At 52.0% G+C, this 23,725-nt stretch overlaps 1 protein-coding gene across 2 annotated transcripts in view; it reads right to left on the reverse strand.

Moving 5' to 3' along the window:
- Positions 1–966: 966 nt before the first annotated feature.
- Positions 967–23,725, reverse strand: part of TMEM114 (transmembrane protein 114) — a 29,559-nt gene continuing 6,800 nt past the window's right edge. The window contains exons 3-4 of one of the 2 annotated variants that reach the window (XM_061401069.1): positions 9,244–9,404; positions 967–3,490 (exon numbers count right to left, since the gene is read on the reverse strand). In XM_061401069.1, the coding sequence (XP_061257053.1) occupies positions 3,428–3,490; positions 9,244–9,404 (224 nt within the window). In that variant the 3' untranslated portion in view covers positions 967–3,427. Of the gene's footprint in view, positions 3,491–9,243; positions 9,405–12,840; positions 15,817–17,625; positions 17,764–23,725 lie in introns of those variants that run through there. The other variant, XM_061401068.1, reaches the window with a different exon arrangement.

Raw genomic sequence — 23,725 nt, forward strand, 5'->3', positions numbered from 1 at the left:
GGTCATGGATACTAGATACAGAAAACCATCGGTCCAGAAGGAAATGGTGACAGCCAAAAGGAGACGAGTGGGCACTGATGGTCTCTGCTGTAAACACAATATTCCACAGAGTGCTGATCTACATGGCCTCCCCAGTGGCTCAGCAGTGAGGCATCCGTCTGCAATGCAGGAGACAAGGGAGACGTGGGTCTGACCCCTGGATCAGGAAGATCCCTGGAGGAGGAAATGGCAACCCACTCCAGTATCCTTGCCCAGACAATCCCATGGACAGAGGAGCCTGGTGGGCTACAGTCCATGGGGTCCCAAAGAGTCAGACGCAGCTGAGTGACTGAGCAGGACCATAACTGTTCTACATATCTAGTGCTGCCTAAAAAACCACCCCGAAACAGAGTGATCTATCACCACAAACGCGTTTGTTTTGCCCATGAATCTACAAGTCGGCAGGGCTCAGTGCAGAGGACCAGTCACTGCTCCACTCAGCCTCAGCTGGTGGTACAGCTTGGAGGATGGGATTTGGAATCCTCTGGACGGTCACTCCATCGCACATCCAGGGGTTGATGCTGGCTGTCGCCGGGACCGAAGCAGGAACCAGAGCTGGCACACTGCAGATGCTCCCTCCACCTGGCTGCCTGGGCTTCCTCACAACGTGGCAGCTCAGTTTCAAGGGCACAGAGAAGCCGGGAGAGGGGGAAACCGGGCAGAAACTGCATTCTTTTATGACCGAGACTCAGAAGTCATGCAACAGTACTTCTCCTGCCTGTTGGTTGAGAGCAAGTCATGAGGCTAGCCCGTATTTAAGAGAAGAGGGGGACTCGCTGGTGGGCCAGTGGTTGAGCATCCACCTTCCAATGTTGCGGATCAACACTTGATCCCTGGTCTGGAAGCTAAGATCCCACCTGCCGCAGAGCAGCCAAGCCCACATCACAGCTAGAGAGAGCCCGAGCACTGCGATTAAGACCCAGCACAGCAGCCAAAACTTTTTATTTTTTTTTAAGAGAAAAGGAATTAGATTTCACACTTTCAGAGACTCTGCAGACGTATTTTAGAGCCACCACACTGTACGCTTCCATTCCGTTTTACAAACACAGAGCATTTCCTCTCTGTCAAGCATTTTGCTGGATACCAGGTGACAGAAAAGGACGATCCATTTCGAAAAGAGATTTTAAAAAGAATTCTGGAGTCAGTGTTTAGGTTCATTGCCGTACTTATCTCAAGAGTAGTTTTATAATTTGCATGAATTTTTGATTAATGCTGATTTCTTCAGAAATGATTCAGAAATACGTACGTTGTTCGAGAATGCTTCTGTGCTCGGGGCCAACACTTACAGTAGGGCAGGTTGAGCACGGCACAAAAGCACCTTCCCCCTCCCCAAGGAACCAAGGTCGGGAAGAAATCCAAGTTGCACCTGCTCATCAGACTGTGCCCTGCTGCTGGGCTGGTTCATAAAAGGGTGTTTTCTGGTTCCATGTGCTAAACCATTCACCCCTATCTGGAGAGGGCATCTTTTATTTATTTACTCAAAGGTACCAAAAAATAGAACATAAATGACAGAAGCAATATTATTAAAAATTTAATAAAGATTTTTAAGAAATACGTAAAAATATTAATAGATGTCATCACTGCGTGGTGAACTATAGGAGGCTTTTATTCACTTTCTGTTCTTTATGTGTATTTTTCAAATGTTCTATAATGAACACATACTATTGTTGTGAAGAAAAAAGTAATAATAAATTCTTAAAGTCATCTGACAAGACCCATTCAACTGTACCTGTCAAGCTGTCCAGGGAATGGAGCAGAAAAACCCCCTTGAACTTGGATCTGACCCTGGACCCTAGTTTGTGACCCTGAACACACTATCTTTTCTCTCTGGAAAAGTTTCTTCATCTTAGTTTCTTCATCTGTGAATGGGTGAACAACACCCCCCATCTTGGGTATTTTGGGGGACTCCCAAAATCTCAAAAGAGATCTCAGGAGTCAGCGAGCTTTGGAAGCCATAAGATGCTCTACAAATAGGAAGAACATTTCAACCCAAATACCCTCAAAGTAAAGGGTAGGTCCAGCAGGGGCCCATGAGAATCAGAACTAGAGTGAGGCAGTGAGCCACTGGCCCTGGGTGCAAAATCTAAGGCCACCTCCACGACTCGCTCATCTGGATAAATAACACAGCCATGTCCTGCTCTTTTTAAAACAACTTTAAACTTTTTCTTTTGTATTGGACTATAGCCAATTCACAACGCTGTGATAGTTTCAGGTAGACAGCAAAGGGACTCAGCCGTACATACACGTATCCATTCTCCCCCACGCTCCCTTCCATCCAGACAGGCACAGAACGGTGACCAGACTTCCCTGTGCTATACAGCGCGTCCTTGTTGGCTGTCCATTTTAAACATAACAGTGAGTACACGTCCATCCCAAACTCCCTAACTACCCCTTCCCCCCATCCGAACTTCCTCCGTAAGTTCCTTCTCTGTTTATGAGCCTCTTTCTGTTTCGTAAATTCATTTGTATCATTTCTTTTGAGAGTCCACTTTTAAGGGGTGTCATATGATATTTCTCCTTCTCTGATTTACTTCACTACTGTGACAATATCTATGTTGCTGCAATTGACATTATTTCATTCTTTTTAATGGCTGAATGATATTCCATTGTATGTATGTACCATATCTTCTTTATCCTTTCCTCTGTCAATGGACATCTAGGTTGCTTCCATGTCTTGGCTATGCTGCAATGAACATTGGATGCACTGCTTTTTTAAAGCCTCCAAACACCCATGGTGAACAGAATAGCAACATCTGTAAATGAAGACAGGATCTGATTCAGCACCTCCACCAGCCTCCCTCTCCTCACCCTGGTCTCGACCCTGAGACCTGGACTCTAGAGCAGAAGTGATTGGAGGTTTAGCGTCCAGGAGGGGAATGGCCTGAACTCCAGGTCATCCTTCCGGTTTGGAGGTCGAGCCTGACCCAGGGTCCAAACCTCCCAGCCTTTAACCAGGAGTATTTTCCATCATGCCAGGTGGTATCCCCCCTACCAGGATGACGCTTTATGGAAGATGTGTGTATGTGGGTGTGTCCCCTGTCCCCACCATCTATGCTAAAATCAACCCAAACAAGCAGGTGGTTTTCTCCAGAAAAGCCAGGAGGCTTAGGAACAGCTTTAACGCTGCCCCTGTTTCTCTACATTTTCATCCACATTTTGAGAACTTGGTGTTTCAATCCAAAGCTGAGCTTGAAAAGACTGAAGCCCCCTTCAGTAGAAATAGCAGGCCCTAAGGCTGCTTCACAGGAATCCTTTCTCCAGGATGATGAAAGATGCATTGGAGAGGGTTTCCATCCTTGACTTGCTCCCTTGGTGGAGGGTCAGGCCCTGCAAACAGCTGTTGCTGAGTTGCCTGCGGAAGCTGCCCGCAGCTGAACCGAGAAGGCAGCTAAACCGAGAAGGAGTCTGCATCCTGGCTTCTCTTGCCCTTCATCACAGCGCTTGTCTCCATCTGTAATTACATGTGTGACATTTGATTAATATCTGTCTCCCCACCCCTCCCCAAGCCCAGGCTTTCAACAGGCCAGGGTCTGCCTGCCTCCTGCTCACTGCTTCTCTCCCAGGGGGAGCATGGAGTAAGGCTCCTGGACATATTTGCTGAATGTATGAATCATGGAGTTAATTAAACCCGTGAACTAAGGCAAAGTCCGAGGTCTGGAAATGAGTAGAATACTAAGAACAGCAACCCCGATTTACACTTTCAAATGAGAAGCCCGGTCCGAAGCTCTGTGCGGCGGAGACGCATGTAATCGCCACAACTCTCTCGAAGGCAGGTACCGCTGGGAGCCCTGCCTGTCTTAGGGCTGAGGAAGTGCAGACATGAGAGGCTTAAGCCGTTGGCCCATCGCACTCTGCGGTCCCTCCCCGGTCACAGAGTCCAGGCAGAAAGGTGATGCTCATGGCAGGTGAAGGGAGGGAGATGGGGGAAGCAGACCACACCCTGATCTGCCTTCTTCTGGGCTTGTCCCTCCTTCCTCCCCCCAGTCCCTCCTTCTTGATGAGTCTGGTGGTCTCTGCTGGTTGTGCCCCATTGGAGCTGGGGCACAGACAAAGCAGGCCTCTCCGCTCTCACACCACACTGATCCTCTGAGCATCTCAAGGAGTCCAGAGGTTTACATCACCCTCTAGATACAGATTCTCCAAAGCACTGGACCGAGTGGTTCTCATCCGGAGCAACTGTGCCCCCCACCCCCAGGGGACATCTGGCAATGTCTGGAGACATTTGTGATCGTCATGCCTGAGAAAGGGATGTAATTGACATCTCCTGGGTAGAGTCCTAGACAGCATATTTAAAAGCAGAGACATTACTTTGCCAACAAAAGTCCATCTAGTCAAAGGTATGGTTTTTCCAGTAGTCATGTATGGATGTGAGAGTGGACTATAAAGAAAGCTGAGAGCCAAAGAATTGATACTTTTGAACTGTGGTGTTGGAGAAGACTCTTGAGAGTCCCTTGGACTGCAAGGAGATCCAACCAGTCCATCCTAAAGGAAATCAGTCCTGAATATTCATTGGAAGGACTGATGTTGAAGCTGAAACTCCAATACTTTGGGCACCTGATGCGAAGAACTTTTTGAAAAGACCCTGATGCTGGGAAAGATTGAAGGTGGGAGGAGAAGGGGACCACAGAGGATGAGATGTTTAGATAGCATCACCGACTCAATGGACATGAGTTTGAGTAAACTCCGGGAGTTGGTGATGGACATGGAAGCCTGGTGTGCTACGATTCATGGGGTCGCAAAGAGTCGGACACGACTGAGCAACTGAACTGAACTGGGTAGAGTCCAGAGATTGGGCACCCCATCAATGCACAGGGTGGCCCCCACAACACACAGTGATCTGACCTCAGACTTCACTAGGGCTGAGGCTGGGAAGTCCCAGCCAATCTGACCCTCTGTGCTGAGAAGTATTCCCAGGAATTCCCTGGCAATCCAGTGGTTGGGACTCTGCACTCCCAGTGCAGGGAGCACAGTAGTCCCTGGTCGGGGAACAAAGATTCCACATGCAGCACAACACAGCCAAAAATAATAATAACCTGGAAAGCAATGTGCACGTACGTGTGCTGTCGTGTCTGACTCTCTGCGACCCCATGGACTGTAGCCCGCCAGGCTTCTCTGTCCATGGGAATCTCCAGGCAAGAATGCTGGAGTGGGTTACTAGGGGATCTTCCTGACTCAAGGATGAAATCTGCATCTCTTGCATCTCCTGCATTGGCAGGTGGGCTCTTTTTTAAAAAAAATATTTATTATTTATTTGGCTGCTCCAGGTCCCACTTGCGGCACACAGGATCTTTAGCTGTGTCATGCAAACTCTTCCTTGTGGCATGTGGGATCTAGTTTCCTGACCAGGGGTTGAACCCGGGCCCCCTAGCTTTGGGAGCTCAGTGTCTTAGCTACTGCACCAGCCCAGGAAGTCCTGGAGGGTGGATTCCTTACTACTACACCACCTGGGAAGCCCTTTCAAAGCAAAGCATAATTAAAAAAAAAAAAAAAAGATTCCCAGCTGCCGCCTGGGTGGGTCCGCTTGGACGTCCCCCAGGGCCTCAGTGTCCTCCAGAGCGGAGTCACAGTTTGCACCCCTCCTCCAGCACCACCAGTCGGCCGGCCTTCCAGCATTTTCCAGTTCTGGAAACGCCAGTTCCACTCACATTACTCTCCCACCTGGGAAACTGCTATCACCTGGGCACGTCAGGCACCCACCCACTTCCGTAACCCCATCACCTAAACGCCAGCTCTGAATTCTTCTTGCCTTCCCATCACCTCCACCCTACCTGAGCCCCCAAGCTCCCTGCACCGACCAGCCTCTCTGCTGGCCTTGATCCCTGCAGCTTCACCACCACCCACTCTGGCCCGTCACCCACGCAATGAGCAGAGAGATCCTTCTCAAGCCTGAAAGTGTCGCCTCTGGGACTTCCCCGGAGATTCGAGGGTGAAGACTCTACATTTCCAATGCAGGGAGCATGGGTTCAATCCCTGGTGGGGGAACAGAATTCCCATATGCCCCACGACTCAGCTGAAATATAGAAAATAAAAGCATCACCTCCTCCAGAAAAACCCCCATTTAGTACAGCATTTCCTTCTAGAGTGATGATAGTGTTCTAGAACGAGATGGTGATGCTTGTTTAACATTGTAAAGGTGCTAAATGCCCCTGAATTGTGTGTTTTAAAATGTTTAAACTTTACTCTGTGGATATTGGACCACAATTTCTTAAAAACTGCCCCCTTGACCTCTGGGCTCCTCTCTGTGGTTTCCACAATCTGGCCTTCTTGCTTGCTAAGGACTCAGATCAGTCACTGGGCTTTGCTGGGGACTGGAGCAGGGCGCGGGGGGGGAAGTAGAGATGCCTGAGATCTTGCGAGCGGAAATAGTGAAGCAGTGAGATTAAGAAAGCAAATTAGGCTTCCCTGGTGGTCCAGTGGTTAGCACTTCGTGTTTCCACTGCTGAGGGCCCAGGTTCAATTCCCAGTCAGGGCACTAAGATTGCACAAGTGGTGTAGTGCCGCCAAAAAATGATAATAAAGTAAATGAAAAAAAATTAATTAAAAAAAAAGTAGAAACTTCCCTGGGAGCCCAGCAGTTAAGAATTCACCTGCTGATGCAGGGGACACAGGTTTGATCCTTGGTCCAGGAAGATCCCACAGGCCAAAGGGCAAGTAAGCCTGAGACTAGAGCGTAGCCTCTGCTCAAAGACCACAAGAGAGGGAAAAAAAAATGATGGCTGCTGGTTTTAGATGCTGCTTTTGGGGTGATGTGTTATGAAGCAACAAAGAAACAGGCAGCTGGTCAGCCAGCCTCGACCCGTGTCCCAGACCCACCTCTCACCAGAGGTGTGCGCTTGGGCCATCATTTCCCCTCTGGAAGCCTCAGTCTAACTTCCCTAGTGGCTCAGATGGTAAAGAATCTGCTGCAACGCAGAAGACCTGGGTTCGATCCCTGGGTCAGGAAGATCCCCTGGAGAAGGAAATGGCTACCCACTCCAGTATTCTTGCCTGGAGAATCTCATGGACAGAGGAGTCCATGGGGTCACAAAGAGTCGGACACTACTGAGTGACTTCACTTTAGCCTCCGTCTGCTCGTCACGGAGGAGAGAAAAACAGCACATGCCTCACAGGTGTCTTCAGACAGAAGATAAAGTACGCTCAGCACGTGACAAGCACTTACTATGTAGCTGCGGTTACTATTCTGATGTGTTTTTTAAAGTACGGATTTGGCTACACCAGGCCTTAGCTGCAGCGTGTAAATCTCTGGTTGCAGCACGTGAGATCTAGTCCCCCAACCCGAGATGGAGCCCCAGCCCCCTTGCATTGGAAGTGCAGAGTCTTAGCCACTGACCACTAGGGAAGTCCCTATTCTGATTTTCCAGAACAACCCTGGTGATAGGGCCTGTATTCATTTCCCAAGACCACCATGACAAAGGACCCGAAACTGGGCACCTAAAAACAACAGAAACTTATTCTCTCACAATTCTAGAGGCCAGAAGTCTAAGACCAAGGTACCAGGGGACTTCTCTGGCGGCCCAACTTTCACTGCCAGGGCCCAGCCTCAGTCCCTGATCAGGGAACTAAGATCCCGCAAGCTGAGTGGCATGGCCAAAAAAAAATTTTTTTATGAAAAAAAAAAATAATAAGATCAAAGGTCAGGAGGGCCACGCTCCATCTGAAGACTCCAGGGCAGGATCCTTCTTCTTGTCTCCGGAGGCTCCAGGTGTGCCTTGGCTTACGGCAGCATCGCTCTGTAAGCCGGGTCCCCTCTCTGTGTGTCGGTGGCTTCCTCTGGCTTCTTATGCCTGCCAGTGCAGGAGACAAAACAGACTTGGGTTTGACCCCCAGGTTGGGAAGATCCGCTGGAGGAGGAAATGGCAACCCACTCCAGTATACTTGCCTGGAGAATCCCATGGACCTGGTGGGCTACAGTCCACAGGGTCGCATAGAGTCGGAGATGACTGAAGTGACTCAGCACACGCACACATGGCTTCTTATAAAGACACCAGTTACTGGATTTACCCTGGTACAGTGTGACCTCGTCTTAACTAATTACACCTCCGAAGATTCTCTTTCCAGATGAGGTCGTGTTCACAGGTACTGAGTTACGAGTTTTGGAGTATACCCCTGAGCCCACCTGTGTGCCTGTTCACCTCCCACTCTTTTTTGACCTCATAGACCATAGCCCACCAGGCTCCTCGGTCCATGGGATTGCCCAAGCAAGAAAACTGGAGTGGGTTGCCATTTTCTCCTCCAGGGGATCTTCCCGACCCAGGGATCGAACCTGCATCTCCTGCATTGGCGGGCAGGCTCTTTACTACCGAGCCACTTGGAAAGCCCTTGAACCCACAGCAGTCCCTTTGCGCCACAGCAGTAGGCGACTACCTGAACACACACATCCCCTCTCAGGGCCTCACGGGTGAAAGGTGAAGGTCAGGTGTGGACATCAGGCCATCTAGGACTGACACCAGCTGCTGGTTCCGTGGTGCAGAATCAGGACCACGTCCTCGGTGAGGAGGAAAACCGACAGCTGGCTCCAGGCATCACAGGTGAGGCCTCAGCTCGTCACTCGGGCTCCCCCAGGCTGCTGCTTCCAGGCAAGGACTCAACCACCCAGGGAGGTGCAGGAGGGAGCGAGCCCCACAAAGGAGCGGGGAGGCAGGGGACTCGGGAACTCAGCTCTCCCAGCGCATAAATATTGTATTAGTCATCCCAGGCTTGTTCTTCCTCTGGGGCTCCGAGTATTCCATTAAATTAAGCATTTCTAATTGAGGAAATAGAAAGGAACACGGAACAAATGCCAATGTTCTGAGAAAATCCCCATATCCTCCTGATGGGGAGAGGTCCACTCCCCAAGCTGTGGTTGGAATACAGGCAACTTAACCTGGTTGCTGTTGAAAGGGCAGGATCTCCAGGGACAGCTGCATCAGGTGCCCTGGGGCAGGGGGATCCTCAGACCCCAAGGAGGGTGGAGGCGGAGGCAGAAGCCCGTGGCTCAGTTGAGTGATCAGAGCAGCAGTTTTGGGTCTCAGTCCCAGCCCATGACCTTGGAGCGTCCTTGGCCTCGCTGAGCCTCTGCTGGTGTGCATCTGATGGTGGGAACCACAGAGGACGCGCCCCCCTGCCCCTTGCAGGACAGTGGCAGGGGTCAGATGGGAGCCAGGAATTTAGGAAACTCTCAAATGCTCCCAGGTGTAAGTCAGTCACGTCTGCTGGGTGACCCACCTTCAACGGTGCTCCCAGGAAGCTTCCAGAAGAGGCCAGAGCAGATGACCCGTGATTGAGCCCAGCAGGGACGCCTCCTACGGACAATCGGGGACATCTAAGCAGCCGGGAGGTGATGTGCTCCCTCTCCACCGGCCAGTCCTCCCGGGAAAAGCTCAGACCTGCCGGGGAGGTGAGAAATCGAGACCCGAACACGAGAAGGGACTTTCCCAAGTCATCTGTCCAGGAAGCAAAAGAGCGCGTTCCCAGGAGCACGGCGGCCCAGGCACAGCCCGAAGCCTCTCGCTGCCTGAATCATGCTTTCTCCCCACCAGCCTCAGCCCCACCGAGTCTCTTGTCCCCTGGCTGGACCCCGGCTTATGAGAGAGGGTGACGGGGTAACGGCCGCCAGAGAGCCAGTAGAATAGGGGACGCCATTCCCCTAGGCGGGACTTCCTCGACCCAAAAGTCACATCCACACCTAGAGTTTCGCAGGACCTTGTGACAACCTGTTTGGCTGACTGGTGTGTTCCCAGTGCCTGGCTGAGGACTTGGCATGAAACGGCTCTCAGGAGAAACTTGTGGGATTGAACTGGATGAAATGGGCTTGGGGAGGATGATCCGTGTGCCCATTTTACAGACAAGAAGACTGAGGCCCAGAGGGAGCCAGGGACTTCCCCAAAACCACGCCCCTGAGCTGGAAGAGGTGCATCGGCCGTTCCTGGCCTTTCTCAGACCTGACATTTCACAGCTCCCCAGTCTCAGCTGGGCTTCCTGAACCTCCCTCAGCCTCTTCCTGTCTTTCCCTCTTCTTTCTCTCTGGACTTGGCTCCTTCATTCTCTGTCTGTCTCTGCCTTCAGTCCACTCCTCTCTGTCTCTCTCTCCACGCCTGCATGTTCAGTTGTGTCTGACTCTGCGACCCCATGGACTGCAGCCCTCCAGGCTCCTCTGTCCTTGGGATTCCCCAGGCAAGAATACTGGAGTGGGTTGCCATTGCCTTCTCCAGGGGATCTTCCGACCCGGGGATGAAGCTTCCTCTCTTACGCCTCCTGCATCGGCAGGCAGGCTCTTTACCACTGCACCACCTGGGAAGGCCCCTCTCTGCCACTACCTCTGTCTTTATCTCTATAAAGGTGTTGCTATGTTTCTCTGAGCCTCTTGTGTCTGTGTGTTCGTGTCCCTCTGTCATTCTGTCCTCTCTCCCTTCCCCTATCCTCCAGATGCTCCAGGAGTGGGGGCTGGGGGGGTCCCCAGTTGTAAATATTTGGGAAAGCACAGGCTTCCCGGGTGGCACTAGTGGTAAAGAACCTGCCTGCCAATGCAGGAGATATGAGAGGTGCAGGTTCAATCCCTGGGTCGGGAAGATCCCCTGGAGGAGGGCATGGCAACCCACTGCAGTATTCTTGCCTGCAGAATCCCATGGACGGAGGAGCCTGGTGGGCTACAGTCCATAGCCCGGGCTACAGACTTGAACACAGCTGAGCAACTAACACTTTCACTTCATAAGTGAGTGAAGAAGTGAATGAAGAATATGAGTGAATCACTACATATTGATAAATGATGAACGTATCTGTGAATGGCTGGATGGAGGGTGGACAGCGAGTCAACGAATGAGCGGACGAATGAATGAATGAACTTTCTCACCAGGCAGAGCCATCCTGAGTAGGGAGTGGGTCAGTTCCATGGACCATCCACATCAGAGGGTCCAGCCAGGTCTGGACCGAAGGACACAGGTCCAGGCAGAGCTCCCTCTGCAAAGGGGAGGCAAGTATTTCCTCCCCTTCTTGTCCTATTTACTTTTCTGAGAGTAAAAGCCCACTCCCCTCAACCCCTAAAGCCCACCCTGAGTCCAAACCCCTGAGTCCAAGTCCCCCTGGTCCAAACACCCTCATCCCCCCAGATGATGGGAGAAGCCCCTCCTCCATCTGCTCTCCACCCCCAAGACCAAAGGAGCTTCTGTAGGGGTTCTCACCCCACCCCTGCTCAGCACAGTCACCTGGGGAACTCTTTTTTTTTAAATACCAGTGCCTGGGCCCACTTTCGAAGTTTGGATTCCTTTGGGCTCAGTTGTTAGAAGTTTGGTTTTATTTTAAAGCCCCTGAATGATGCTAATGTGAAGCCTGTAGTGAGAACCACTGGGTTAGAGCCGACGCACCTCTGCCGCCCAGACAGCAAAGGAGGGACTTCCCTGGTGGTCCAGCGGTTAAGACTCTGCACTTCCCCTGCAGGGGGCACAGGCTTGATCCCTGGTCAGGGAACTAAGACCTTGCATGCTGCACTGTGTGGCCAAAACATTGAAAATATATTCAAAATAGGGATGGAATGAAATGGAATGGGGTGTGATAGGACTGAATCCCAAACACAGCTCAACCATGAAGAACCTCCTTACCATGGACCAGAGGGAACCCCTAGCCCTGTTCCTCTGCCTCCTCCTCACCTTTTCACCTCCTACCGCCATCCCCCAACACGCCTTCCTTCCCTCCCTCAAACACCTAAGCCTGTTTCCCACCTCAGGGCCTTTGCACGTGCTGACACCTGCCTGGTCGGCTGTTTCGCTATGAAGGGCTCCTCATCTGAGTCTCTGCACGAATGCCACCTCCTCCCAGAGGCCCTTCCTGACTGTCCTTCCGAGAGCAGCCCCTCCCAGCACCTTCCATCTCATGACCCTGTTTTCTTCACCATGCGAGTTTCTCATACTGGTTCGAACGTGCGCCGTCGGTTTCCATGTAACGCCAGGGATCTTGTCATCCATGCCCACGGATGTGTTCTCAGACCTCAGCACGGTTTTCAGCATATAACAGGTGTTTGGTAAGTATTTACTGAATGAATGAAATTCTTTACAATTGTGTCAATGGCACCCCACTCCAGTACTCCTGCCTGGAAAATCCCATGGACGGAGGAGCCTGGTGGGCTGCAGTCCATGGGGTCGCTAAGAGTCAGACACGACTGAGAGACTTCACTTTGACTTTTCACTTTCATGCATTGGAGAAGGAAATGGCAACCCACTCCAGTGTTCTTGCCTGGTGAATCCCGGGGACGGGGAGCCTGGTGGGCTGCCGTCTATGGGGTCGCACAGAGTCGGACACAACTGAAGTGACTTAGCAGCAGCAGCGGTCAGTTCTTTGAAAACACTCTCTCTTTGTAATTATTTCTTTTCGTTTCCACAGCCGGGTTTCTCACCCTTGGTGCTTTGACAGGTGGGACTAGATCTTTCTTTTTGGGGGGCAGGGGGGGCATCCCATGCCCTGTGGAAGTTGATCAGCGGCCCTGACCTCCACCAACCGGAGGCCAGTAGCACCCGTCCCCAGTAACGACAACCAGAAATGTCTCCAGATAACCCCAAACGCCCCAAGTGGAGAGGGAGCGGCGAATCTCCCCCAGTGAAGAACCCCTGCCCTGAGTGTTTAACCCACTGAAAGGCTGAGAACAAATGGCCTTGGTCTGATTTGAACATCAAAACCAGCCTCTGGTGCAGTTCCCCCATGTGACCAGAAGGTGGCAGCAGAGACCGCCCTCTTACCATCACAGTTTGCTCTCGCTTTGTGAAAACTTTTTCATCTTTCTCCCCAGACTAGAAACTGATTTTGGGGAAAGCACTCACCCACTGCCACGAGGTGTTGTGACCAATCCACTTTATTTGCACTTTTCCATATTAGACAGAAAGGGAAGCAGCAGCAATGATTTGAACCCAGAAGTGAGCTGGAATCAGGTAGATGTGAATTTCAGTCCCAATTGTACCCCCTTTCTCTCCTTAGCTTGGGCTTCCCCGGAAGTTCAGCTGGCAAATAATCCACCTGCAACGCAGGAGACCCCAGTTCGATTCCTGGATTGGGAGGATCCCCTGGAGGAGGGAAAGGTGACCCACTCCAGTATTCTGGCCTGGAGAATTCCATGGACTGTATAGTCCATGCGGTCACGACGAGTCAGACACGACTGAGTGACCGTCACTCTCTCCTAGCTTAGTCCATGTGTACCTCAGTTCTGACCTGTATGCACTTTGCGCATCTCCATAGTCATCACCATCAGCCATATATTTCACCTGCCTCTGTCCTCAACCACGTGGCAACTCAGGGAGCAAGGGCTCGCTCTGGTGGGGTCACTGCCCCTGGTTCCTAGCATAAACGGCCGGCCCTCAGAGGTTTGTCGAACGACTGATGGATGGGTTCACTGGACGATGCAGGGGCAGAGTAAGCAATGACTCAGTGGGTGTCAGCCGTGACGATGACCATGCCCTACTCAGGATGCCCTTCTTCACGAAGGTGAGGGGAGGACGTCATAGTGAAGGCAGTGACGTTGTGGCAAAAGTAGTGATGTCATGGTAGAGTGATGTCATGGTAGAGTGATGTCATGGTGAGGATGATAACATTATGCAGTTGATCTTAATGTTCGCATCTTACATCCACACCAGTGGTCCCCAAATCTGAACCATCAGCCCTTCCTGAGGAGTTTCTCTAACAGGTATTTTATTTTGTTTTTAGCCACACGATGCAGCGGGTGGGATTTTAGTTCTGAGACCAGGGATCGAACCTGCACCCCCTGCATTGGAAGCACAGAGTCTTAATCACTGGACTACCAGGGAAGTCCCTCCTGGGGAGTTTCTTAAACCTGCAGCTCCCCAGCCCTCCACACATCTCATGACTCAGAATCTTACAGGAGCAGGTTCTCAAGCTTAGCTGATGTTGAGTCATCAGAAGAGGTCTTAACAATTATCAGCGCCTAGGCTGCCCCCCTGGAGACCATCAGAGCAGATGTTCAGCCCCGGCATCAGGCCTTGTGATTCTAATGGGCAGCAAGGCGACAGCCAGCCCTGACACTTAACAAACTCCCCAGTTCAGTGTGATACAAAGGGTGGTCCCAGCCCAGGAGTGTCTGCAGCACCTGGAAACTGCTTAGAAATGAGCCCCACCCAGACCCACCGACTCAGAGACCCCCTGAGTCAGGAAGACCCCCTGAAGGAGGGCATGGCAAGTGGGTCTGGACTCCCGGTGGACTGACATGTGAGCAGCACTGCCCCAGGGGAGTTCAGACACACAGCCACTCTGGGGACCCCCATCCCCACTGGCCAGAATATCAGGAGGAGAGAGGGATGGAATTTTCTGGAGCAGGGAGGAAGAGTTATGATTAGTCCCCAGAGATCACCCTAGCCATTGACCAACTCCTCGGGGACCTCCCAACTCCCTATTCTAGACTGAACCTCCCTGCCACACGAGAAAAAGCCAAACTACAGTGATTTTCACCCCAAAGGAACCGAGTCTTCTCTGAAGAGTGTTCAGTGCCAATGGGGCCACGGAGGTGGGCACAAGTCCCCAGGCAGACCCACTGGGGCCACACCAAGGAAACACCTTCCACCTCCAGTCACAGAACTGCGATGGGGTGTTGTTTTTTCACAGAAGAGCTGTCATATGTCCCCACGACCTGGCCTGTGACAGCAGACCTCCAGTGTTTGCAGAAGCAGCTCACAACCCCCACTGCTCCAGAGGAGACCATGTGTGTACGCAGTGTGTGCGTGTGTGTTTAATCACTTCAGTCGTGTCCGACTCTGCAACCCCACGGACTGCAGCCCGCCAGGCTCCTCTGGCCATGGGATTCTCCAGGCTAGAACACTGGAGCAGGTTGCCATGCCCTCCTCCAGGGGATCTTCCTGACTCAGGGGTGGAACCCAGGTCTCCCGAATTGCAGGCAGGAGAATCATCGTACCAACGAAGCCTGTTCTGCTGAAGGCTCAGGAGGGGACTAGGTGAGCATGAGCCTGGCTGGGGCAGGTGAGGCAGGACACATCCACCACCTGGCTGTCAAGGAGCCCACGTCTCTGCGGTCTTCCCCCCGGTTCCCCACGGGACCTCCTGCCTGGCCCCAGGTCACGGGGAAGCCTGAAGCCCAGTGTCTGAGATGCAGCCGCCTCCACACGCAGGATCCAGGTCGCAGCCAGTCAGCCGGAACCACCCGGAGACGCTTCGATGTCGGAGAATATGCCTCTATCTTGCTGTGTCTTTTTCCAACACTTACCTAACCTCTCTGGTCCTCCATTTCCTTAACAGAGAGGCTCATCCAAAGGGCAGGTGTGAGGATGCAGTGAAGCCAGAGGAAGTGCACAGAGGCTGCAGTGACGCAGGGGGCGCTTTTTGTGGTCTCATGGGTTCGGGCTCCTCCAGGCCACAGACACACAGGTGCCTGGACACAGCATCCCCCATGCCAGGCAGTGCTAACATGACCGCCAGGCCCCGAGTTCAGCCCACAGTGGCTCTCTGGTGGTGGCCTCAGACCAAGGGGAAGCCGCAGCCCACCAGGATGGTGTCCCTGAGCACTGGCCCCTCCAGTCCAAGCCGCTCCCTCCGCCCTCGAGCCGGAGCCCGCCTGCGTTCAGATGGCCTGGTCCTGCCGCCGTCTCAGGCTGAGCACACGGGCCGCCACCAGGAAGGTGGCCCCGGTGAGCAGCTCGGCAACGCAGCTGACCCAGCCCAGGGCCAGGGACCAGCCGAAGCGGATGTCCACCTGGTCCAGCAGTGTCTTCTCCTGCAGAAGACACAGCGCCTCCTGGAAGGCAGCGGCTGAGTAGGCGATGTAGACGCTGATGCCGGCGAGGGTCACCAGGGCTGCAGTGGACAGAGGAGAGCTGGTGGACCCCCACACACACCCAGCACCACCCCTCCTTCCCTCTTCTGCCTGTCCTCTGTCCCACCCCCTCCTGCCCCTGGTAGCTCTTCCCCATCCATCTTTCACGCACGCGCTCGTGTCCCCTCTGTCCAGGGGATTCTCCAGGCAAGAATCCTGGAATGGGTTGCCATGTCCTCCTCCAGGGGTCTTCCCAACCCAGGGATAGAACCTGCATCTCCCCCAAATTGGCAGGCGGATTCTTTACCACTGAGCCCCCTGGGAAGCCCCCATCTATCTAAGCTCGTGTCGATTCCTGGATGCCCTCCCTCCCACTGCAGAGCTGGCCAAACCACCCCCTCCCATGGTTTCACAGCGTCTCACAGCGCTCCATCACTACCCAGGTCAGAACTGGAATTTTGCAACTATTTGTGAACCAGCTAATGTCCGTCTGCCGCAGTGTGAGTCCCAAGGGGTCCGCCCTGGATTCCCCAGCACCCAGAACAGCACCCTGCACACGGCTGGTCCCTGTCCCTGTGTGATTAGGGCCCGCTGTCCAGTTGACGGTCCTGGGTGGCTATGTAAACACATTAACCTCAGTCTACATCTCAGCTCCACGTTGGCATCTGCCTCGTGTCAAGTGCTCATTGCCTGGTCTCGTGGCAAATCAGGGATGGAGACTTCTCCTGGGGAGGCGCCGTTTGGGGAATTCATCACTGGGCAAACTGTTAATGCCGATATTCTTAACAACATTACAGTGGATGGTGTTCGCACCTCCAGGCGCCACTTTGCCGTTCCCTCCACGGACTCCGAGTGTCATCCCTGCTCTTGTTTTGTGTTGCTTCTGTGACTGTGCAGGGAGTTTAGCTGCAGCATGTGGGGTCTAGCTCCCTGAGCAGGGACAGAGGGCGGGTCCCCTGCGTGGAGAGCATGAAGTCTTAGCCGCTGGACCACCAGGGAAGTCCCTGTTCTTGTTCTTTTTTAAGGGCCGTTTCAAATGACCCAGGAAAATTCCCCAGTGGCCCAGTGGTTAGGACTCCACACCTTCACTGCCAAGGGCTCAGATTCAGTCCTTCGTCGGGGAACTAAGACCCCAAAAGCCATGCAGCGCGGCCAGTAAATAAGTAAATAAGCAGGAGGCTATAAAACTACCGGAGAAGGCAGTGGCACCCCACCCCAGTACTCCTGCCTGGAGAATCCCATGGACAGGGGGAGCCCGGTGGGCTGCAGTCCATGGGGTCGCTAAGGGTCGGACACGACTGAGCAACTTCACTTTCACTTTTCACTTTCATGCATTGGAGAAGGAAATGGCGACCCACTCCAGTGTTCTTGCCTGGAGAATCCCAGGGACGGGGGAGCCTGGTGGGGTCTCACAGAGTCGGACACAACTGAAGCGACTCAGCAGCAGCAGCAGCAAGTGCTAGATCCCATCTTTGAAACCCAGCCATTGCCTGACTTGCCTGATTTTAATCAATCAAAGCAAAGCAATGTGTCAGGATGGCAGGTGTGCATGAGACAGCGAGGGTCTCCCGCCAGCCCGTGACCCTGACCCTGAAGCTCTCGGGACTCGGCTTCTTTTATGAAACAATGAAGATGATTCTCAGAACCTGCTCTCACCCTCAGGCTTCTCTCCTGGGACCACAGACCCAGGGACCCTGGGCAGGAAATCTGTTCACCCCTTCCAGCTAGGAGATCACAGCGGGGCAAACCGAGCCCCAGAGGCAATGCAGTCTCCTCCACCCTCCTTCCTTCTGGGGGACCGTGCACAGACCCTCTCGGCACCTGGGGCTCCATGCCAGGCGGGCACCTACCTCCAAAGAGGAAGAGGGTCCCCGTGAGCAGAAGGAGGCAGGAGGCTCGCAGGAGGAAGCTCAGAAAGCCCGTCATGCCCCCGAAAACCATAAGGATCAGGCTGAGCGGCAGCAGAATCACGAATGTCCCATGCATGGCTTAGGGGAGACAGAAGGAGGCAGTTACTAACATCCTTCAGTCAATCAACAAACACCTACTGAGCACTTCCTGTGACCTGCACCCAAACGCTGGGGGGAGGGGGGAAGTTGCCACTACTACTGCCCGATAATGATGATGATCTGGGCTTCCTGGTGGCTCAGGGGTAAAGAATCTGCCTGCTAACACGGGAGACCCAGGTTTGATCCCTGATCTGGGAAGATCCCACATGCCACAGAGCAACTAAGCCCATGCACTACAACTATTGAGCCTGTGCTCTGGAGCCCAGGAGCTGCAACTACTGAAGCCCGTGCTCTGAAACAAGAGAAGCCCTGGAACCACCACTAGAGAAAAGTCCGAGCAGCAACAAACCCAGCACAGCCTAAATAAATAAACAAAATTATAAAAAATAGCCATGATAATAATATGATTAATGTGCTGTACTAAGCCACTTCAGTCATGTCTGACCCTATGAACTGCAGCCCGCCAGGCTCCTCTGTCCATGGGATTCTCCAGGCAAAAATACTGGAGTGGGTTGACGTGCCCTCCTCCATGGCATCTCCCGACCCAAGGATCGAACCTGCGTCTCTTATGTCTCCTGTACTGACAGGCGGGTTCTTTACCACTAGCACCATCTGGGAAGCCATTGATATGATTAATAGCCACGGTTATCGAAGCTCAGTTATGCCAGGCTTTGTGCTGCGTAAGTACCCCCTCGTTTAAATCCCATGCACCCTATAAGTAAGTATTGTCCTTGTTCGTTCGCTTATTCACTCAGCACATGTGTATCGAGTACATGCTGGGTGCCAGGCTCTGTGCCTAGATTGGCAGATACATAGGCAAATTCACCAAGGCTCCTGCCATGCGGGGTCAGCAGTGAACAAGTAAGTGATGAAGTTGAGAAATGGTGACAAATGCACGGGGAAGGGCGTGAACAACGCTGAGAAGCGGGCAGGGCAGTGGCTCTACTGAGGAAGTGACATCAGAGCAAAGACCTGAAGGAGGTGAGGGAGGCAGCCGTGCAGGAGGGGCAAGAACTGAGGGACGACAGGGAAGGATGGAGCAGGGGGGAGTCAGAGATGGGAGGGGTTGTGCCCGGTGGGACTTCCTCTGGGAGAGCCAGCGAGGGTGGCTGCGGGGAGGGAGAGTGAGGACGTGGGGAGGGGAGATCGTTCACAGCGGCTCGCGTGGGGCTCGGGGCTCCGGAGCCATCAGGAAGATTTTTCATTTCTCTCTGAATGAGAGGGCTTCCCTGGTGGCTCAGATGGTAAAGAATCTGCCTGCAACGCAGGAGACCTAGGTTCGAGACCTGGGTTCGATCCCTGGGTTGGGAAGATCCCCTGGAGGAGAGCGTGGCCACCCACTCCAGTATTCTTGCCTGGAAAATCCCCACGGACAGAGAAGCCTGGAGGGCTGCAGTCCATGGGGCCACAGCGAGCCGGACAGGACTGAGTGATTAAGCGCAGCCCTAATTAAGACGGAGGCCACCAGACTGTCTTGAGGCACGAGAGACACGGGCTTTAACTTCACTTTCTATAGGTCGCTCTGGTCGCTATATTGTGAGTGGCCAGCAGAGGGGTGTAGTGGGCTGAAAGAAGGCTTCCAAGTTCACGTCCAGACTTCTTTTCTTGGGCTCCAAAATCACTGCAGACGGTGACTGCAGCCGTGAACTTAAGACACTAGCTCCTTGGAGGAAAAGCTATGACCAACCTAGACAGCGTATTAAAAAGCAGAGACATCACTTTGCTGACAAAGGCCCGTCTAGTCAAGGCTATGGTTTTTCCAGTAGTCATGTACGGATTTGAGGGTTGGACCAGCAGGGAACACCGCCAGAGAAGATGCAGAAGTTCACATCTGGAAGGGTCTGCCCCAGCCATGGCCCCACTCCCTTCCCAGCCACTGGAGGCTGAAGAGTGACAGGTGGGGGCGGGGGGGGGTTGAGCAGGAGAGAGGAGGGGGAAGCCAGAGAAAGAACCACTCAGAAAAGTGCCACCAGCATCCATCCCCTCCCCCTTCTGTCCCCAAACTCCCTGTCTTTTGTGAGTCGCTTCATTCCTCAGAAGCTCGTTTTCACGTCTCTGACCTGGAGGTCATGAGATCCGGTTCGCTGTGTTACCATAAGGATAATGTGTGTGGAGGAAATGGAGAGGCCCATAGAGCCTGGATTAAATCAACCATGACCTCACCAACCATAAAGATGATGAAGGTAATCATCCGGTCTGCCTTCCCCTGTGATCACACCCCTTGGTTTGCAAGCCCCTAAATGCCAGCAGCCTTGGCAAGTCAAGGAGACAAGGCACATCTCCTTCCTGGGGCTGTCACAGGACAAAACGTGATTCCAGGGGACGGGGACCTGGGGTCTTTCCTCCTTTGCTCCCTCCCTCTTTTCCTTCCTTTCTTTCTCAAGGAAAGATCTTGGGCAAGGAAGCACAACAGCTGGTGTGAAAACCGGGTTCTGTTAAGATCTGTCGGCTGCATGGCATTGCCTCCAGACGCTGGCTGAGAACTGAAATCATTTCTCATTTAGAAATTAATGAGGTTTCCCAGAGTTGGTTCGTCCCCGCAGCCCCACGTGTGAGCTCCCCAGACACGCTGCCGGCTGAGTTCCTGTACATGTTCAATTAAATATCTGGACGAGAACAGTGCTCCCCCTGGGAGAGTTGTAACATTTCCTGCTGAAATTTGGTTTAGTACTTTTTTTTTTTAATGTGCCTTGGTCTTTTGTTAGTTTTTTATTTTCATGACTGCTGTCTGGGGACATAAATATTGATTCTGAGTTCTGTTCTACTTGGAAAGGTCCCCAACTCCCGGTACATCTCATTCAGAAACGAATGTCTAAGGGCCCCATAGAGCCTGGGCATCAGCAGGGGACAAGGTCTCTGGCCTCCCGGAGATCACAGTCCAGGAAGGAGACAGACTCTCAGGAAAATAAAGGGGATGATTACAGACCGAGTGTCACAAAGGACATGAGCGTGATGATGTGGAAAAAAACAAGGTGGCCACTTCTATAGCTGAGATGGCTGTTTTAATTTCCTAAAGCTGACATCATAAATTACTACAAACTAGGGGTCAGGTATGGATGTGAAAGTTGGACCATAAAGAAAACTGAGCACTGAAGAATTGATGCTTTCAAACTGGGGTACTGGAAAAAACTCTTGAGAGTCCCTTGGACAGCAAGGAGATCCAACCAGTCAATCCTAAGGGAAATCAACCCTGAATATTCATTGGAAGGATTGAAGCTGAAGCTGAAGATCCAATGCTTTGGCCACCTGATGCGAAGAGCTGATTCGTTGGAACAGACCCTGATGCTGGGAAAGCTTGAAGGCAAAAGGAGAAGGGGGCAGCAGGAGATGAGATGGTTAGATAGCATCACCGACTCACTGGCTATGAGTCTGAGCAAACTCCGGGAGACAGTGAAGGACAGAGGAGCCTGGTGTGCTACAGTCCATGGGGTCAAAAAGAGTCAGACTTGACTTAGCAACTGAGCGACAACAGCAGATGTCTTAAAAGCAGGAGGAATTTATCCTCTCACATCAAGGTGTCAGCAGGAACTTGGTCCCTGCAGAGGCTCCAGGGAAGACTCCTTCCTGCCTCTTCCAACCTCTGGTGGTTGCTGGCAAGGCTTGGCATTCCTTGGCTGGTGGCAGCATCCCTCTGATGTCCACCTCCATCTTCCTATGACCTTCTTGTCTCTCCTCTGCGATTCTCCTTTTCTTACGAGGACACTTGTCATAGGACGTAAGTTAGTTCACAGTGATCTTGAGAGCCTTAACTAAATTGCCTAAGATATTTTTTTCCAAATGAGGTCCCATTCCCAGGTACTAGGATCTGTGAGGACATGGTCACATTTTTCTGGAGGGTGATACCCTTCAATCCACTACAGCGTTGGGACTTCCCCGGCAGTCCAGTGGCTAAGACCCTGCACTTCCAACGCAGGAGCCTGAGTTTGATCCCTGGCCTAGGAAATAAGATTCCACGTGCTGTGTGGCAAAAACAAAAGAATCAATGAACCCAATCCAATACAGGGTTTACAGTAGGAGCACAACCCAGGAGAGCTAAGATTACCATCTAGAATTAATCATGGGCTTTCCTGGTGACTCAATGGTAGAGTCTACCTGCCAATGCAGGAGACACAGACATGATCCCTGGACCAGGAAGATCCCACGTGCCATGGACCAGCTACAGCCTGGGAGCCTCAACTACTGAAGCCCGAGAACCCTAGAGCCTGTGCTCCACAACAAGAGAAGCCTCCGCAACGAGAAGCCCTCGTGCCGAAACTAGAGCAAAGCCCTGAGGCAGCACTGAAGACCCAGAAGAGCCATAAATAAATACAAGTATTTAAAATAATACTAGTAATCGTGTTGGCGATCAGGAAGACGATGAAGGTGCAGTCCCGGTCCTACAAGGAGCCACGTTCTGGTGACAAAAGATTCGAACATTCACAAAAAATATAAAAATCCACTTCCTTACCAGGTATAATAGGATTGAATGTCTCTGAGGATCTCGTGGAGTCTCCAAGTCACACTGACAAGGTTTGAAACTAAAGATAGCGATGATTTCCCCTTTGGGAAATGGTTCCTGAGACTTTCTTCTTTTGCTAGCACTCTGATGTTGTTGGAGAATGATACCGCTCTGCTCTTTTAGCTTCTCTGATGGCTCAGTGGTTTAAAAAAAGAAAACCTGCGTGCAATGCAGGAGATGCAGGCTACATCCTTGGGTTCGGAAAATTCCCTGGAGAAGGGCATGGCAACCCACTCCAGTAATCTTGCCTGGAGAATCCCATGGATAGAGCAGCCTGGTGGGCTACAGTCCATAGGTCACAAAGAGTCGGACATGACTGAGCACACACGCACCTCTCTGCTCTCTGTAACAGAAAGACTATTACTTCGTTACCTACCCTGGGGCTTTCTGACCTCACAAGCATTCCGGAAGCCTGCTCTGCCCATCAAGCTATTCTTTGAACAGTGCGATAATGAATCATTCACGCAGTTATTCTTGGCATGAACATCTTGGCTTTTCTCTGGGTTTGCTTTTCCTTTGCAACAAAGCATTTCTGAATCAAAAAAATCTCTTGCACCTGGGTACCTATTTGCTCTTGATGAAAAAAATGACCTGTCAACATTATTAGTATTATTAATTCTACATGGTAATCTTAGTTCTCAAGTGAGCTCCTACTGCGGGCAGTGGAGAAGAGCGGGGCTCCGAACCCAAGAAACAGGCTAGGAATTTTTCTTCCGGTCTCAGCACACTCACATTATACTGAAATTATCCTCGGTGTAGCGTCATTCTAAAAGAGTAGAAACTGCCTGTGTTCAAATCCCAGATCAACCAGTTACTGTCCAAACTTTGGTCACTTACCCAACCTCTCTGTGCCTTGGTTTCCTCATTTGAAAAGTGAGGAGGATAAATCACAGTAACTGCCTCATGGGACTGTTGTGGAGTTTAAATGGATGGAAACATGTGAAGACCTCAGGACAGGGTCTGGCACACAGCACCTGCTCTGTAAGCACTGACTGTTATTTTTACTGCTCTTCAACCACTCCACAGAAAGGGGCCCCACCTCCCTTTACTCCATGCCCCTGTTTTATTTCCTTTGTTACAGCTACTACTATTTGAAACCATTTTATGTTTATTTATTCACTGCTCACCAGGTGTTTATTATCTGCCTCCTGCACTAGACAGTAAGCTGTAGGTGGCAAGCACCCCACAATCTCACCATGTTTTATCCCCCGAATTAAGTTAAAAAAAAAGGAGTTTGCAATAATTAGCCCCATTTTAGGGCAGGAGGAAAAGGGGAGGACAGAGGATGAGCTGGTTGGATGGCATCATGGACTCAATGGACATGAGCTTGAGCAAACTCTGGGAGATAGTGAAGGAACAGGGAAGCCTGGCGTGCTGCAGTCCAGAGGGTCACAAGAGTCTAACACGACTTTGCAACTGAACAACAACGCCTCATTTTACAGA

This window comes from Bos javanicus, chromosome 25 (genome assembly GCF_032452875.1).
Source record: "Bos javanicus breed banteng chromosome 25, ARS-OSU_banteng_1.0, whole genome shotgun sequence".
Classification (NCBI taxonomy): Eukaryota; Metazoa; Chordata; class Mammalia; order Artiodactyla; family Bovidae; genus Bos; species Bos javanicus.